This window comes from Sinocyclocheilus anshuiensis, unplaced genomic scaffold, assembly GCF_001515605.1.
Source record: "Sinocyclocheilus anshuiensis isolate Anshui unplaced genomic scaffold, SAMN03320099.WGS_v1.1 scaffold2089, whole genome shotgun sequence".
Lineage (NCBI taxonomy): Eukaryota > Metazoa > Chordata > Actinopteri > Cypriniformes > Cyprinidae > Sinocyclocheilus > Sinocyclocheilus anshuiensis.
The window spans coordinates 545,759-564,172 of record NW_015549564.1 but is presented as its reverse complement, the minus strand read 5'-3'; the positions used below and the strand labels follow the sequence as shown (position 1 = coordinate 564,172).

The 18,414-nt window shown below is 36.8% G+C and overlaps 1 protein-coding gene across 1 annotated transcript in view; it reads left to right on the top strand.

The window, feature by feature from the left end:
• LOC107657215 (neurexin-3b) overlaps window positions 1-18,414 on the top strand; it is a 375,749-nt gene that overhangs the window by 178,974 nt on the left and 178,361 nt on the right. Inside the window, exons 10-12 of the mRNA XM_016445239.1 lie at window positions 6,435-6,638; window positions 13,298-13,417; window positions 13,532-13,913. Coding sequence (XP_016300725.1) covers window positions 6,435-6,638; window positions 13,298-13,417; window positions 13,532-13,913 — 706 coding nt within the window. The remainder of the gene's footprint in view (window positions 1-6,434; window positions 6,639-13,297; window positions 13,418-13,531; window positions 13,914-18,414) is intronic.

The following is an 18,414-nucleotide window of genomic DNA, read 5'->3' as shown; positions in this document are numbered from 1 at the left end:
TTAACTTTTATAAAGAATATCTCTTTGGATTTGAGACTTTAGTCTTTGCAACTTTACAGATCTTCTTTATGCAGCAAGAGCTTGTAACACTCCAAAGAGAAAGGAAAAATTGAAATCGCATCATATGACCCCTTTAAACTCACAATCCGAATATAGTCTTAGGGTATATTCAATTGGACTTGTGCATGTTTACAGAAATGTTTGTGTTTGTAAAAAGAAATGGGATGTTTCAGATTCTTTTTTTGTTCTTTGAATGCTTTAGAGAAGCATTTAAGAAGAGCAGTCCTCTGAATGGATGGATGGGCAGGGTGACTGTATATCTCCCTTTGGCTCTGTAAAGCTCTGGATGTGTCACATGACCTGAATTACATGCAGATTACATGTGAGGCGTTACTGTCACCTGCCAATCAGTTCATGTTTTGTTTTTTGTTTTATATTCAAAAATAAAATATTTTTATTTGTTTATTTATTTATTTATTGTTTGTTTGTCTTTGTTAATATTTTGAATTAGACTTTGTTTTTACATTTTCTGTTTTCACTTTGATCTAGTTAAAGTTGTAGTACTTTTGTTGTTTTGTCATTTTTTAAATGTCTGTATAGTTCTAATTCATTCTTATTTTTATTCTGTAAATTTTTATCCATTTTAAAGTGTTTTTATATTTACACTTTTTTATTGTTTTTTTATATAATAATGTTGTTAAATGTACTATTCTACTCAAACACACTTAATAATATAGTAATGTTTTATGTAGTATAATATTATTTTCTATATATTTGTTATTTACGGTTTTAATTAAATTTAAATTTAAATAATTTTCATATTGACTATTTTATTTACATCAATTTTTATGTATTTTCATGCTCATTACTTTTTGAAATACTCTCCTAAATAATAACCCCCCACCCCCTCCTGTCGTCATTGCCAATTTGGTTGGTAATTATGTAAAGTGCTGCTAACTTCCATTTCCAGCAAGCCCCTGAAAACGTGCATCTCCTCATTACCATTCAAAATGAACTTTGGAGCTGTTGATATCTCCCCAAAATGCCAGCTCTGCTGTGCAATATTTGTGTGTGCGTGTTTAAGTAGCACACACACACACACACACACACCAATTGCACACATTTCAATATGGTGTGGAAGACATAGCATCTTGGCAATAGTGTCTGCTCAGTTTGCTTTGAAAGGCAGTTTAAGATCAGAACGAGAGAGCAAGTAGTTCAAGACAGGGGGTTAATATGCTCTTCATTAATGCTTAAGAGCTCCCTCGACACTCAGCAGGTGTGTAACAGCGTCAGCAGGGACACTAGTTTTCTAATATGTGAAGAATTGATCGTTATATTTGTGAATTAATGCATGCTAATAGAGTTGCTTGAACACAACCCTGTTGTTCTCAGAGTGCTTCAACGTGAACAGGGTCAATATTGCTATATGTAAAGGATCCTGATTGTTTATTAACTGTCATTTTGGAGATCAAATAAAAAACCTTTTCACTATTTTCCAGAACTAACTTAAGATATGAACGTGCCTGAATATATATTCTTGTTTACAATTTAATACATACTATAATTTAATACAATTTAAGCTGAATGTTACATTTTCTAAAACATAAGGACTAGAAAATCACACATTTGCTTAACTGGCATGAGAGAGTGGCTTATCAGCATTTTCTGTGCAAGTAATGTATAATATGTATATCCAAAATTTCAACTCATACTATGACAATGAACTGGTAACTTTTGCATGATATCCATTCCAGGATGCCAAGAAGGGACACAATCCCTAAACCACTGTTACATGGAACAGATAATTAATTGTGTGATGCGTAAGGGTGGGTATTAAATACTTTACATTATATACATTTGAAAAGTTTGCATGTTTTGTGGTGACATGCCATACACCATCTGAAACTATTTTCAACAGCATTTAACTAATTCTTTAAGCTATAAAACACACGAAATAGAGAAAAATTGATTTAACAACTAGATAAATGAATAATAATCATAATAATAATAATTCAGTGTGGAGAAATTGTTGATGTAGAAATTATACAACTTGACACTTTTCAGTTCAGCCAAAAAATTAAGTACTTATCATCAAGTTGATCTCAACCCATATGACTTTCCAAACATGTATAATTTTATTTATTTATTTTTTTTTTGTAAATGAAAATCAGTGTGGTACAAAATTACATTAGAACAGAGCAAGTCATAGAGGTTTGGACATGAGAGTAAGTAAATGATGATAGAATAGATTTATTTATTTTTCTATGTATTGATTGATTGATTGATTGATTGTCTGTCTGTCTAAGTTGCATATAAATTAAATATTTCTGTAACAGCTCATAACTGCAAAATAATGAACACTTATAGCCTGAAGTAATGATGTTTTAATATTGCTAATGTCACATTCCTCTCCTTTTTTTGTGCCACCTGCCTGAATGATGATGTTTAAGGTGTCCTATCACATATTACATGACAGCTATATATGCATGTAATGCACATTATTTTCAACACAATGACTCATGCGTTAAATGCAGACTCCTCCATCATTACACAAAGGCAGTCAGCTCCTCTTTCAGCCAGAAGCACATTCTTCTTTGTTCACCTCTAAAACTCGAGGCAGGTATTTCACGACTGGTTGCCTTTTTTAATAAATTTTCCTATAATCCCCTCTCAGCTCTGTTCTGTATCGTTTTGGCCTCTTATGGGGCTGCAAATGAAAGACTTTGTTACAAATGTCCCTTGTGTGTGACAGAGGAGCACCTCTGTAATCAGACAAGAAACTTGTTGTGATAGATGGAGCAGATGGCAATAAATAAATATAGATAGATCGTCTCAAGTTATGCATGTAACCATGGTTCCCCGAGAGGAACCAATAGGCAGGCCCTAGGAGTGGTGGGACACAGTGTCTCGTTCCCTCTCGGGGAACCATGGTTACATGCGTAACTCGAGACCTTCCCCTTCTAGGGAACTCCACACTGCATCCCCTAGGAGACACAATGGGGAACAAAATACCCACTACGCCATGCCTCGGTGTATGCCTGACCACCTGGTGAGAGAGCACCAAAGAAATGGCAAACATGCACCGATTTAAAGGGGGCACGCCAATAAAGCTGAATAACTGGGGGGAAATGGGGCAACCCAGCCAAAATATAAAGGAGGGACATCCCATTCAGCCAAGATGTGAACATAACTGTCCTCAAACAGTAATGCATCTAGAAACAATGGGCCATCTGCTTAAAACCCTGATGTAGGGGAGCCAGCCCAAAGTATGGGGAGTTCAGGGGACCGCCTGCTTGGAAATAACCTGAGATCAGGGGAGACCGCCCACACATAAAAAGGAGAACTGCCCTACTTTGAAACCCTAAGGCGGTGAGGTAAACCCTGCTCACAGCTCAAGGAGGAGAGACCGGACCATCAGCAGGTGGTTTGCCAATATACGTAAAGCTCACCAAAAACATAAGTAACACACCGAGGGGTGGGGTGCTCAGGAGAGACATCAAAGAGAGACGTTAGACTGCTGCCTGTCAATCACCTCTCTGAGGTCTCCCCTCATCCTCTTAGCATCGCGCTTCCTCTGTGCTCTACATGATGTTTTATTAACAAGGTTCGGGAGGAGCACGATCAGATAATCAACCAATTCGGCACAGGTGGAACTCGTTAGTTAATCATCTTAACTAGCACAATATGTATATATATATATATATATACAGCAAACTTACCTCTGTCTCACGACAGTTTTCCGGCATCCCTCCTCCACCCCAACTCCTCACTCTAAAACTATTCTCATCCCATATTGTGGATGGGGGAGTTCTCTAGGTTCGGGCTATATTCCGAGCTCGGAGCCCTCCCTCAGGACAGCACGCCAAATATGCTTACTATTTGCTCAATCCAATTATATGTAAGTGGGAACTCGTGAAACTGGGATGGGGGAGGAGCACGAGAGGCAACGCAAATTTTCTGTCCCCTCAGAGGCTCCAGGAGGGGATCTGGTTCGGAGGGCAATGTATCTCCTGAAAGTCAAGTCAAGTCACCTTTATTTGTATAGCACTTTATACAATACCGGTTGTGTCAAAGCAGCTTTACAGTGTTAAACAAGAACATAGTTTGTCAATGATGCAAGAAGACAATAACAGAGTCATTTTTCCAGCTAAGGTCAGTTCATTGATGGTTCAGTGATGTTATCATCCAGTTCAGTTCTCTTCCAATAGTGTCTGTACAATCAGTTAAGTGTCCCCAACTAAGCAAGCCAAAGGCAACAGTGGCAAGGAACCAAAACTCCATCGGTGACAGAAATGGAGAAAAAAACCTTAGGAGAAACCAGGCTCAGTCGGGGGGGCCAGTTCTCTTCTGGCCAGACAAAACCAGAATGGCGTGGTTTAATTCCAGGCTGCAACACAGGTCAGATTGTGCAGAGGAATTGTCTGGTTCCCGTGGTCTTGTGCCGATGGTCGTCGAGGTAATGAGGTCTTCACAGGGGATCTGTCTCTAGGGCGCATCTAGTTGATATGGTCTCCGCTGACATCCAGGGCTGTAGAGGTCGTCTTTAGGTGCTGATCCACCATCTGGACTGGATACAGACTGGATCCGTATGGCTACGGTGACCTCGGAATAAGAATGCAAGAGACTAATATTAGCGTAGATGCCATTCTTCTTACGATGTGGTGAGTACATTGGGTGTTATGGGAAGTGTTCCCGGTTCTGGTTGACCTAATAAATGCAGCCTAACAATCCTTGAACTGATTTGAATTATAGAAATGCGATTGTGTATTACGTGTATGCCAAGTTAAAGAGATAGGTCTTTAATCTAGATTTAAACTGAATAGGAAAAGCTAAATAGGAAAAGGATCTGCCGCCCGCAGTTGATTTTGATATTTTAGGTATTATCAAAAGCTGATTGTGCCCTCGCTTCCCTGAACTTCTCGACCACTGTCATAACGGATGTGCCAAAAATCCCAGAGGGTGAAAGTGGAGCATTGAGAAGAATGTTTTTCTCTTTCCTCCCAATATCCCGCTAAGTTCAAACACAGATGTCTCTCCATGGCCATCATTGCCGCCATTGCTCGCCCTGTAGCGGCAACTGTCTGCTTAGTGGCACGGTGAGCTAAATCTGTAGTGTGGTGCAGCTCTTCAACCGCCTCAGGAGGCAAACCCTTACCTTCATCCAAATCCTTAAGCAGATCTGCCTGGTAGGATTGCAGCACCGCCATAGTATGCAAAGCCAGAGAGATCCAGTTCCATTTCAAGCTTCTCCGCAAGCTCCACCTGCGATCCCCACAACGCGAGTTTCTGCCGTGCCTCGGCAGCAGTGGGACCTGAGCTGTGAGATGTCCTGCATCCCACGTGAATAGGGACAGGCGAGAGCGGAGCTTCCTCATTGGAAATTAATCGCAATGAATGCGTTCAGTGCTCGTGTGCTCGTCGCAGAGAAACGTAACGTAAAGGTCATGTGTGTCCTCAGGTGTCAAATATCTCGGACACGGAGGCACACATTTCCTAAAATGCTCGCTCTGCTTTTTGCTCTCCATAGTGCTTCACACACGCTGAACAAACAAACGGCTTCTGAAGACAAAAAAGCTGATGACGTGCATTACAGGTGCCCTTTTATACTCTGGGCACTCTGGTAATGATGTCACGGGCTGCGTGATCCTAAGATTTGGAAGTGTTTCCCACATGCTTTAGACACCGGCCATGCTGATGGCATTCCCGATTGTGTCCCCTAGGGGACGCAGTGTGGAGTTCCCTAGAAAGGGATATATGTGATAGTGTTGAATTAAGACATCTGTAGCATGTTATAAGACCAATTAAGAAGGGCATTTAAAACGATGCAATGTATTTGTTCCACTACAGTACTAGTAAAGGAAGATTGGAGGACTTTGCTGTGTGTGTGTGTGTGTGTGTGTGTGTGTGTGTGATTGGAGGACTTTGCTGTGTGTGTGTGTGTGTGTGTGTGTGTGTGTGTGTCTGTGTGTGTCTGTGTGTGTGTGTGTGTGTGTGTGTGTGTGTGTGTGTGCATTTAATTTCTGTTAAAGGGGTCATATATGTTTTAGTCTTTTTTAGTTATTTAATGTCATCATTTCATTTTTCATGACAATTTTCCACCCACTTTTGATCTGTAAATTGTTCTCTATAGTACTCTGGCCCATTTTCATTACAAACACAACTGTATATGTATATTTTATAATATGTTGCTTGTTCTTAAAATGTGTAAAAGCCACTAAACAATTTGTGATGTGACTGAATAACATGAAACACATTCATAAGGCTGTTTTCATATCAAAACTTTTCTCATCTGGTTGGAGTTTGATATTTTGAACTCAGTGTGAAGGACTCATTGAACACATTTGAATTGTAAATAGGTCCAGTGAAAGTACTATTTTTGAGGTCTAGGTTTAATATTTTTTATGTGTTTTGTGTGTCTGTTTTCTATACAGAGGCATCTATCCTAAGCTACGATGGCAGTATGTATATGAAGGTGGTGATGCCGACGGTAATACATACAGAAGCAGAGGATGTGTCTCTGAGGTTTATGTCCCAGCGTGCCTTTGGCCTGTTGATGGCTGCCACATCACGTGAGTCCGCAGACACACTACGACTAGAACTGGACAGCGGCCGTGTCAAACTGACCGTCAATTTAGGTATCGTATTCTGCCATATTTCTATCTCTGTCCCTCTTTTCCTCGTCGTCTTCGGGTTATTTCTTAAATTTGCCAGTTACTGGATGTTATCATCTTTCTAACACTACAGCTAAATTATTATTGTTTTGTTGATCTGCATGGATTGCTCCTGTTTGCTTTTCATTCTCTTGCTTTGTCTGCGGGTGATGTGGACAGATGAGCTCTCTCATCATTGTCTCACGTAACCTCTGACCTCATGATCGAAGCACCACATCTGCACCAGTCATTCTCATACATGGCAATTGATTTACTTAAAAAAAATCATACATGACAGTTTAATGTACCACCAGCCCTAGATTATATGCTATGAACAGGACTGTTTCTTTGTGATATTTTTTCTGTATTTGTGTCTGCTCTGTTCATATGGTAAGATGGGTTTAACAATCAGTTATGCATCTTTCTGTATAACTATTTTTGTCACGTTATCAGGAAAATATCTACCCATTCCCATCCCTCGCTCTTAACGGCATTTATCATGCCTTGTTCAAAGATGGTACTCACCCCTTCAATGGCCTTTAGCCTGCGGCCCTGTAAGCAAACAGCCTGAGACCAGAGCATCCAGCACACCTGCAGCTGGTGGCCAAAGCATCACCCACAAAACACACACAGTCATTTTTACTAATATCAAACCATAAGCTCACTATGTCACAAGAAAGGGCCAGATGATCAGCATCTTATACATGTTGCAACATTAATATGATAGTGATTTCAGTAAATTCAATAACTTCAATTTACTAAATTATTTTATTAGTTGCAGTTTCAGTGCTAAAATGTGACATTTTCCATTTATGCACTTAGCATAAATAACAATCAGAACATTCAGTCTGTCTGTTTTTTTTTTTTATGAAGTACATGCTACAAGTCTGTGTGGTGCTAATGCATTTTGGACCAAGGCTGTTTGCTCCCACTTTTCTGTTGCGGTTGATGGCACATGATAAAAATGGCCATATGGATTCCAACCTGGATGACAGTTCCAATTGTCATAAGAAAATCTGCAGTTCTCTGTGAAATGCATACAGTTCGTGCCTTGACCAATGAGATAATAATTCATAAAAGAAAAAAGAAAAGAAAGAAAGATAAAGAATACCGAAGTTGATGAATCCTTTTGGCTTAGAGCAGGCAGCCATTTTATATGGATTACTACTATATAAATTAAATACTAAAAATATAAATCTACATATATAATAAAATCTACAAAAAAAAAAGATATATCATATCAAACATACTGGCCGGAATGATAAAACGGATGTTGGAAATGATCCAAAATGGCTGCTGCTCCATGTGCTCATCCCCGGAAGGTGGTGTTTCTGTTGTTGGATGTCTGCAGCTGTATCCTTGAAGGACGCGATTTCATCTGTCACTTGTTCTTCCCCATCTAGACTGTGGCAGGATAAACTGTAACACCAGTAAGTTTTTACTCAGTTTGTTCTACATAAACACAGACATTAGCTAATGAAATTGATGTTTATTTCCCACAGATGGTCAAAGTTTTAGCTTATTTCTTAAACAGTGTTGCTAACCTATACTACCAGATAAACGTTTGGACTCATTCTACCCATTTTTTATTATTATTTTTATTAGAGTAGATAAGGGGTTCTTGTCAGCCAAATTTTTTTTACTTCAGTTATTATTTCAATAGTTAAACAACACTTTTGCATGTTCATGGTTCTCTAATTTCGGTTAGTGGTCACATGACAGGTAAGACAGATAGAATATTTACTAATGCAAATTATAAATTCAATCAATTAATTTCTTTAAATGATATTTGATAATTGTAGGCTTAACAATGAGTTTACAATAGTATAATTACAATACGTTTTAATTTATGTTTTAAATTCTTCACTTTCAAATCTTTGAGCTTTTATACTGGTGGGTTGCTGGTGAAATGCTGTAAACATCTGTGCACTACGTTGAAAATACATCCCCAATACTCATTAAACTCACTGCTCATACAGACATGGAGTTTGTGAGAAGCAGTTAATGACAGTACTTAATTAATTAAATTGCAGCCTTTGATCTGATAACCGCATCAAGATTTGACACATCACTATAAGCTATAGATTATAATTTGATTTATTGATTTTAATATTCAATTAAAGGGGTCATATGACATTGCTAAAAGAACATTATTTTGTGTATTTGGTGTAATGAAATGTGTTTATGTGGTTTAAGGTTAAAAAACTCATTATTTTCCACATACTGTACATTATTGTTTCTCCTCTATGCCCCGCCTTTCTGAAACGCGTCGATTTTTACAAAGCTCATCGGTCTGAAAAGCAAGGTGTGCTGTGATTGGCCAGCTATCCAGTGCGTTGTGATTGGCCGAATTCCTCAAGCGTGTGACTGAAATGTTACACCCCTTACCATACTGTGATGCCTTGTCCAGCCAGAGCGACGAGACAAAACCAATAAAACCCATTATATAATTACTTATACTGTCTTTTTACGCGTTGCGTTGCATCACGCCGCGTAAACATAAAACCATGTCTGCATTTGTGATCGGAGAAACGACAAATAACAAGTGCTACTCTACACTGCTCAAAACTCGCGTTTGAATCATCAGTGGCAAATCCTTTAAATATGAAAACGTACTTACAGGCTGTGAGTCAGCATTATTTGTCAGCATCATAGACTGTATAGGGTTAGCATGCGCGCTGAAGGGGAAACAGGGGAACTGAATTCACCGGAACACCTGCATTGTAGGCTGCTCTCCCAAGAAACAGTCCTCGTCCTCCGTAAAATGCGTTGCACACATCTGAATATTTGGTTTGAACTGTTCTGGAACAGTGTTGTAAATACAACTTATCCACTGATTTCTAGTTGTGTCCTCTTTTGGAAGGCCAAACAAAGTAGTTTCACTTTCACAACGAAACACATGGTGGCGGCGGCAACAATACTACAGCGAGAGTCAAAGTTACACCTTCTTTCTTTGCGTATACATTTGGGCGGTGTTATGCAAATCTTCCCATATCGTGACGTAGACATGTGGGGGCGTGTTTGAATGAGGCGTTTTAGGAGGGCGTGGACGAGTCTTAACTTTTATAAATAATATCTTTTTGGGTTTGAGACTTTAGTCTTTGCAACTTTAAGGATCTTATCTATTGACGAACAGCTTGTAACACTTAAAAAGAGAAAGGAAAACTTGAAATCGCATCATATGACCCCTTTAAATCTAAATATTAGCTTTTCATATACTCACGAACTCCCTGCAGTTCCTTCACGGACCCCCAAGGGTTTGCTAACCCCCATTAGGGAAACCCTGGGTTAGATTAACAGTAAAGTCATCAAGCTATGAAATAACAAAAATAGAAGTACGGCAAATGTTAAATAAATCAAAACTATTTTATAATTGAATTTCTTCTAAGTCATCACTCTGCCTAGATTACAGCTCTGAACATTCTTCTGAACACTATTAGCAAGCTCTAAGAGGTGCATCCTAAAGGCTGGAATACACGACACGACTTTTAAAATCAGAACATATTTTAAAACACTGGGCATCATACACTTACCGACTTTGCAATATTCACAGAGTCGCTAAGTTGGCAACACTGAATATGCGTCCTAAAATCTGCTGAAAATATCGAACATCTATGATATCCTCCGACGGGATGTAATCATAGTCTGAAGCTAAAAAAAAAATCGGAGTCTGTGACCATCATGCATTACCTGATTTTCTATAAAATCTGTCAACTCAAGTCTGCAGACTGGCTCTGAATTTTGGCAACTATAGTGTCGAATTATCCAAACTGTAAATCGAGGGAAAATCTGGGCAAAAATCATGTAGTGTATTCCTGCCTTAAGATGCTTTTAAACAGCACTGAATGACTTCTCATATGTGCTCGAAATTTTTAATTCACCACTCTAATTTTCTTAAATTTTAAATTTCAGTTTTAGTGTTTGCATTTCATTTAAGCCTAAGCCTTTAAATCAAAGGGTTTTTTAAGGACAAGGATGATAAATAAGGATAAAGTCCAAACATTTGATCCTTGTCCATGTTTTACAAGCTGTTAAATGTTAATATTTAAGCATTTTTAAATAATGCTGTTTTAAAAATGTTGTGATGCTCCTCTGAAAAAGTATAACTGCTTTTACTCATCTAAAAGTCCCTTCTTCATCAGAGATTTGTAAGGTTAAGATTTCATGACTATTTTAAATTATTATTATTAGTATATATTATAATAATTATTAAATAATTATTATTATTATTGATTCAGGTTCCAGAAGTAAAATCCCATTCCTTTTCTCCAAAGATAAATGATTTTAGTCAAATGAATACAGATCTACCATAAGCTCTGAGGATGTTACATTTTGAAATATGCTTCTGTAGAAGCCACAAATCCGTGTGATTTCAAATTCAGTAACAAATTATTCTGATAAATTGTAGTTAACATCAAAAGGAAATTGCTGCAAAATTTGGCTCAGCTGTGACCGTTTACTCTCATATTGCAAATTTGAAGTTAGAATTTCTATATTGTTAATCTAATTATATTTGTATTTATTTTGTCTTTATCCTATATTGTACTATGGTTTCTGATTCAATATACTCTACTATAAGTATACTTACATATTTCTGTGTGTACACAGTCTTGCACCTTTTTTATTTATTTATTTTTAATAATTTTCACTTGCTTTGTTTGCTTCAAATCAAATGTTGTAATGTAATTAATTTTGGAGCTGATTGGTTTGGTTCATGACTTGACACAACTTTGAATACGTTTTTCTTCTCTATAGAGAAAATTAATATGAAAAAAAAAATGTGGGTGGTTACTGCTGCACTCCACTAAAGTAACAGTTTGATAACAGTTTTCTGTGTGAATCAAAGCTGTCTTCCTCGAGGGCACTTGTGTGCTCATCCCAGCAATCTATATTCTAATTGATATACATAATAATAATGATTTATATAATAATAATAATAATAATAATAATAATAATATACATAATAATAATGATTTATATAATAATAATAATAATAATAATAATAATAATAATAATAATAATAATAATAATAATAATAATAATAATAATAATAATAATAATAATAATAATAATAATAATAATAATAATAATAATAATAATAATAATAATAATAAAGGTCCAGTATTTACAAACAACAGTGATTTGCCCATCCTGAATAAGTGGCTAAAAAAGTAACAGGTAGCACCACATGACCATGCTGTGATTTTAAACTCTGAAAATTGACTCAAAAAAATTGTAATAGCCACTGAACTGACAATACTCAGTTAAAAATAGTAATAATTAACAATATAGAACCATCTTACCTGACTACAACAGAAGACTGTGAGCCTGTGTATATAAAGGGCTGTATGTTGTTAATTCAATAGTAATTAAATATATTTAACACCATTAAATATGTTTTACATGGTTATATTTATAAATATGTATGCTATTTATTTATTATATATCTTAACAGACATACCTATTTTTGTGATTGATTTGTTGATTAAAAGAAAAGCAAAACACAGACACACACACACACACACACACACACACACACACACCAAATATTTGAACAGTAGTATATCATGGCATAACTGTTTTCAACATTGATAACAATAAGACATTTTTCCTGAGCAGCAAAACAACATATTAGAATGATTTCTGAAAGATTGTGTGACAATGGAGACTGAAGACAGTATGATGAAACTAATTAAATGATACAGGTGCATCTCAATAAATTAGAATGTCGTGGAAAAGTTCATTTATTTCAAACAAAACACACACACACACACACACACACACACACACACACACACCAATTATATATGGCTGTGACTCTTATTTATCAATAAATGATATAAAAAGACTTTGTATTTCTCTATAAATGATGGTGAAAGGCAAATGTATAAATCAAATCCTGATGGGACTTTTAATAATGTGGTGTAATACCTCACCATTTTAAACTATAAAAACTATACTCTCTTGCTTTTCTAGATGTATATACACACACAGGTCAGGTCATTTAGAGAGTCATCTGTAGCTTTTTGGAGTCAATTAAAGGTTTTTGTTTATTAAGCATGTTCTTCAATTAACAGCAGAATGGCTGAAAAGTAAGTGGTAATTTAGTACTGATTAACCATTTTAATTCTACAATGCTTTTAGAGAGGCACTTTGCCTCGTGCTCTATAATTTGAAGTTTAAAGACTCAGTATATTCGAGCAGGTTATGTTAATGGCACCAGTAAATTAGTACAACAATCAGTGTTCTCAACCGGTACTTCTGTTAGTGCAGACTAAGTATTTGTATGACAATGCACCCTTAAAAAATAAATGTCACGACTGTGTTTGGAATGAATTACTAGCATACTAGTGTACTTACCATTTCTGTGGTATGAATAAGCTACAGTATTCAACATATACCTCAGCCAAACCTTAGTTCTGTTTCATGTTTTTTAAAAATGTTGATTTTCCTAGGAACTATTGATGCACCGCAATTATAATATGTAAAACCATTTTTGCCGTCTATCATCTTGATGACAGAAGTTTGAAAATTTAAACCACATTTTTTTGCACATGATATGATTTATTAAAATGTTGAGAAGCCAGAAATTTGATTTGCAGGGCTAGTGTGTGTAAACACTAACTGACACACATCATTCTCAGGTAAAGGACCAGAGACATTGTATGCTGGCCAGAAAGTGAACGACAATGATTGGCACTCAGTCAAAGTGATGCGGCGTGGTAAAAACCTCAAACTCATGGTGGATGATGATGTAGCTGAAGGTATGAATGCAGTATAATCTTTTCAGAACAGCTTTTCAGCAGCTGACCCCATGTAATGCATTAATCCATCACTTACTAATCACTTTACCATGACCTCCTGTTCTTCTTTCACAGGTCAGATGAATGGTGACCACACTCGGCTGGAGTTTAGTAACATTGAGACCGGAATCCTGACAGAACGTCGGTTTGCCTCCACAGCTCCATCCAACTTCATTGGTCACCTGCAAGGCCTAAAGTTCAACAGCCTCCTCTACATTGACATGTGCAAGAATGGGGACATCGAATTCTGCGAGCTCAATGCTCGTTTTGGCATGCGCTCCATTGTGGCCGATCCAGTTACCTTCAAGACCAAAGGAAGCTATCTGGGTCTTGCTACACTCCAGGCTTATAGCACCATGCACCTCTTCTTTCAGTTCAAAACTACCTCGGGTGATGGATTCATTCTCTTCAACAGTGGAGATGGGAATGATTTTATTGCCGTGGAGCTTGTCAAAGGGTGAGTGGAAGTAGAGAGCTCCAAGTCAACAAAGTTCCCACAGAATCCAGGTTTTACCAAATGGCCATTTTATTGAGGTTGACAGGAAAGGTTGGGAGTTGACCCCATATAGAGCCCATTCTGGGGTGTTGGAAGTCAGTTTCACTCAGGCTGAGACATGTCCACCATAAGTGTGTTCATTTTCAAGATTACCAAACTACTATACACCCCAGAATACATTGAACAGCTAATGGTGGGGAATTTGATTTATTCCAATTAATGCAAATCTTTTGAATACAGGTATGTTCACCAAAAAAATTTATTCTGATTTTCTGACTGATTAATGAACTTCTTAACTAAGAGTCTTGCTGTAATTTGCATCATTACATTTTTGGGTAGAACAGCTTGTACTGGGTATTTTGTTTTATCCCAGTGACACAAATCTTTTAAATCTGTTCACACCAGCAGGTGGCGACTTGTGATTATCTTTTTGAGTATTATGAGCGTGTGATAATACTCTTGAAGGTGACCAAAACAAGCACTAATTTAAAACAGATTTAAAACATTTGATCCATTGTGTCTTTGAAACAACATGCAAGTACACAAAAGCACTGTGAAAATGTTCTATTACATAGATTTTTACCTTAGTTTCCAGAGGCTTCTCGAGACTTAATATAAGAACATAATATAAGATTTTAAAAATGCAAAGTTTGAAATTGAGTTTTGAATTCGATTTATTTTAATTTTTGGAATTAGCCAACCCCATTAAGCTGTATTTTTATTATTAATGTTGATATACATGTTAATTTATCATTAATGTTGATACATTCAGAAACAACATTTATTATCTATTACTGAATACCAAAGAGGTTATACTGGTATGTTTAAAATGCAAGAAATTCAGACCAAATTTTAATGTGGAGAGAATCATAATGTAAAGTAAAATGTTTGAAGTTATGTCCAGTTGTGCACAATTCAATCGATTTGTTTTGACAATCTTTATTAAAGTGTAATAATGCTTTTTGTTGTTGGTGGTGTAATCGGGACTGTGCAGGCAGAGGAAAAATAATGTTGACCCAGTAAAATCAAATAATACTGATCATAGCCCAATTTATTCAGTCAAATCCAGATGGCGTCCCATCCTCCATTATTTCCTGCTAAATATTTCACTCTTTATGTTTTCTTCAGTGTAAGATATTGTGTAAGGCTGACACAATTCTTCCACAACAGATCATTTACCCTTGCCAAATATTAGATGATTCTAGCATTATATGCTTAGTATAAACTAAGGGTAAATGAAACAAACAAACAAACAAGTACTGAAACCAAATACTTGGTAGCTGGGAGCACACTTGTCAAGTCAAGTCACCTTTTTTTTTATATAGCGCTTTATACAATACAGATTGTGTCAAAGCAGCTTTACAGTGTTAGACAGGAGAATAGTTTGTCAGTAATTCAAAAGGACAATAACAAAACAGTCAATTTTTCAGTTAAAGTCAGTTCATTGTTGATTCAGTGATGTCATCATCCAGTTCAGCTCTCTTCCAATAGTGTTTGATCAATCAAGCTGACAGTATTGCCAGAACTTTAGTGTTCCCGACTAAGCAAGCCAAAGGCCAAAGGAACCAAAACTCCATTGGTGACAGAAATGGAGGGGAAAAAAAGAAAACAGGGAGAAACCAGGCTCAGTTGGGGGGCCAGTTCTCCTCTGGCTAGATGAAACCAGCATGATGTGTTTAAATTCCAGGCTGCAATACAAGTCAGATTGTGAAGAGTGATCATCTGGTTACCTTAGTCTTGTCCTGATGGCCGTCTAGTTGACAAAGTCTTTGCATGGGATCTGTCTCTGGGGCTCTTCTAGTTGACATGGTCTCCGCTGACATTCAGGCTGTAGAGTTTGTCTCTAGGTGCTGATCCACCATCTGGTCTGGAAACGGACTGGATCTGGGTGGCTATAGTGACCTCAGAATGAGAATGAAACAGACTAATAGTAGATGCCATTCTTCTTACGATGTAATGAGTACATCAGGTGTTATAGAAAGTGTTCCCAGTTCCGGTTGACCTAATTAATGCAGCCTAACAATCCTTAAATGGATTTGAATTATAGAAATGTGATAGTGTATTATATGTCAGGTTAAAGAGATGGGTCTTTAATCTAGATTTAAACTGACAGAGTGTGTCTGCCTCCAGAACAACGCTAGGTATTGTTCCAGGGTTTGGGTGCTAAATAGGAAAAGGATCTGCAAAAGTTAATTTTGATATTCTAAGTATTATCAAATGGCCAGAGTTTTGAGATCGCAGCGGACGAGAAGGAATATAATGTGATAAGAGCTTGCTCAAGTATCGAGGAGCTAAACCATTCAGGGCTTTATATGTAATTAGCAAGATTTTAAAATGTATACAATGTTCAATAGGGAGCCAGTGCAGAGTTGACAGAACTGCACTAATATGGTAATACTTCCTGGTTCTAGTAAGAACTCTAGCTGCTGCAATTTGGACCAGCTGGAGTTTGTTTATTAAGCGCACAGAGCAACCACCCAATAAAGCATTACAATAATCTAACCTTGAGGTCATGAATGCATGAATTAACGTTTCTGCATTTGACATTGAGAGCATAGGTCATAATATAGATATATTTTTAAGATGGAAAAATGTGGTTTTACAAATGCTAGAAACATGGTTTTCAAAAGAAAGATTGCTCTCAAATAGCACACCTAGGTTCCTAACTGATGACGAAGAATTGACAGAGCAGCCATCAAGTGTTAGACAGTGTTTTAGGTTATTACATGCAGAGGTTTTTGGTCCAATAATTAACACCCCCATTTTTTTTTTTTTTTTTCAGAATTTAGCAGTAGGAAATTACTAGCCATCCAGTTTTTTATATCAACTATGCATTCTTTTAGTTTTGCGAATTGGTATGTTTTGTCAGGCCGCGAAGAAATATAGAGCTGAGTAGCATCAGCATAACAGTGAAAGTTAACACCATGTATCCTGGGTATGTTTCATCAGGCTGCGAAGAAATATAGAGCTGAGTGTCATCAGCATAGCAGTGAAAACTATCACCATGTTTCCTGATGATATCTCCCAAGGGTAACATGTAAAGCATGAAAAGCAGCGGTACTAGTACTGAGCCCTGTGGTACTCCATACTGTACTTGTGACTGATATGATACCTCTTCATTCACGGTTATGAATTGATGATGGTCAGATAAGTAAGATTTGAACCATGCCAATGCAATTCCACTAATGCCAACATAATTTTGTAGTCTATTCAAAAGAATGTTGTGGTCGATAGTGTCAACCGAAGCGCTAAAATCCAGTAGCACTAATAGAGAGATACAACCACGATCAGATGATAAATTCAGGTCATTTGTAACTGATGAGAGCAGTCTCAGTACTATGATAAGGTCTAAATCCTGACTGGAAATCATCACAGATTCAATTTCTCTCTAAGAAGGGACATAGTTCTGAGGTTACTGCCTTTTCTAGTATCTTTGACAGAAAATGGAGATTTGAGATCAATTACAGGTCTGTAATTAACTAATTCTCCAGGATCAAGTTGTGTTTTTTAAATTAGATGCTTAATAACAGCCAGTTTGAAGGATTTTGGTACATATCCAAATGACACTGGTGAATTAATAATATAACAGAGGATAATATAATAATAATAATAATAATAATAATAATATAATAATATAACAGAGGATCTATTACTTCTGGAAGCACCTCTTTTAGTAGCTTAGATGGAATAGGGTCTAACATACATGTTGTTGATTTTGATGATTTGACAAGTTTATACAATTCTTCCTCTACTATAGCACATAATGAGTGAAATTGTTCCTCAGGGGATTTGTAGTTCGATCATGGAAGTAAAGAAGTTCATAAAGTCATTATTGCTGTGCTTTTGGGAAATGTCTGCACCTGTTGAAGCTTTATTTGTCATTCATTTAGCCACTGAATTGAATAAATGCATGGGGTTGTGTTTGTTGTCTTCTAAAAGAGACGAAAAGTAAGCAGATCTACTGATTTTTAGAGCTTTTCTGAAAGTAGAAGTACTTTCCCTCCATGCAAGACGAAATACCTCTAGTATTGTTTTCTTCCAGCTGCACTCCATTTTCCGGGCAACTTTCTTTAGGGCGCAAGTGTGCTCATCATACCACAATGTCGGACTGTTTTCCTTAGTCTTCTTTAAGCATAAAGGAGCTAATGTATCTAAAGTGCTAGAAAAAGAGTCCATTTCAGTGTCTATAAATGCTGATCCCAATGCATCTTTTTCATTATCAACATGGATATTAAAATCACCAACAATTAAGACTTTATCTGCAGTCAGGACTAATTCAGCAAAAAAACTAAAATCAGCAAATTATTTGATAAAGACTGCATGGTGCCCTGGTGGCCTGTATACAGTAGCCAGTACAAACGTCACAGGGGATTTATCATTAACGCTTTTTACTCTAGATAATGTTATATGAAGCACCATTACTTCAAACAAATTATACTTGAAACCAGACCTCTGAGAAATA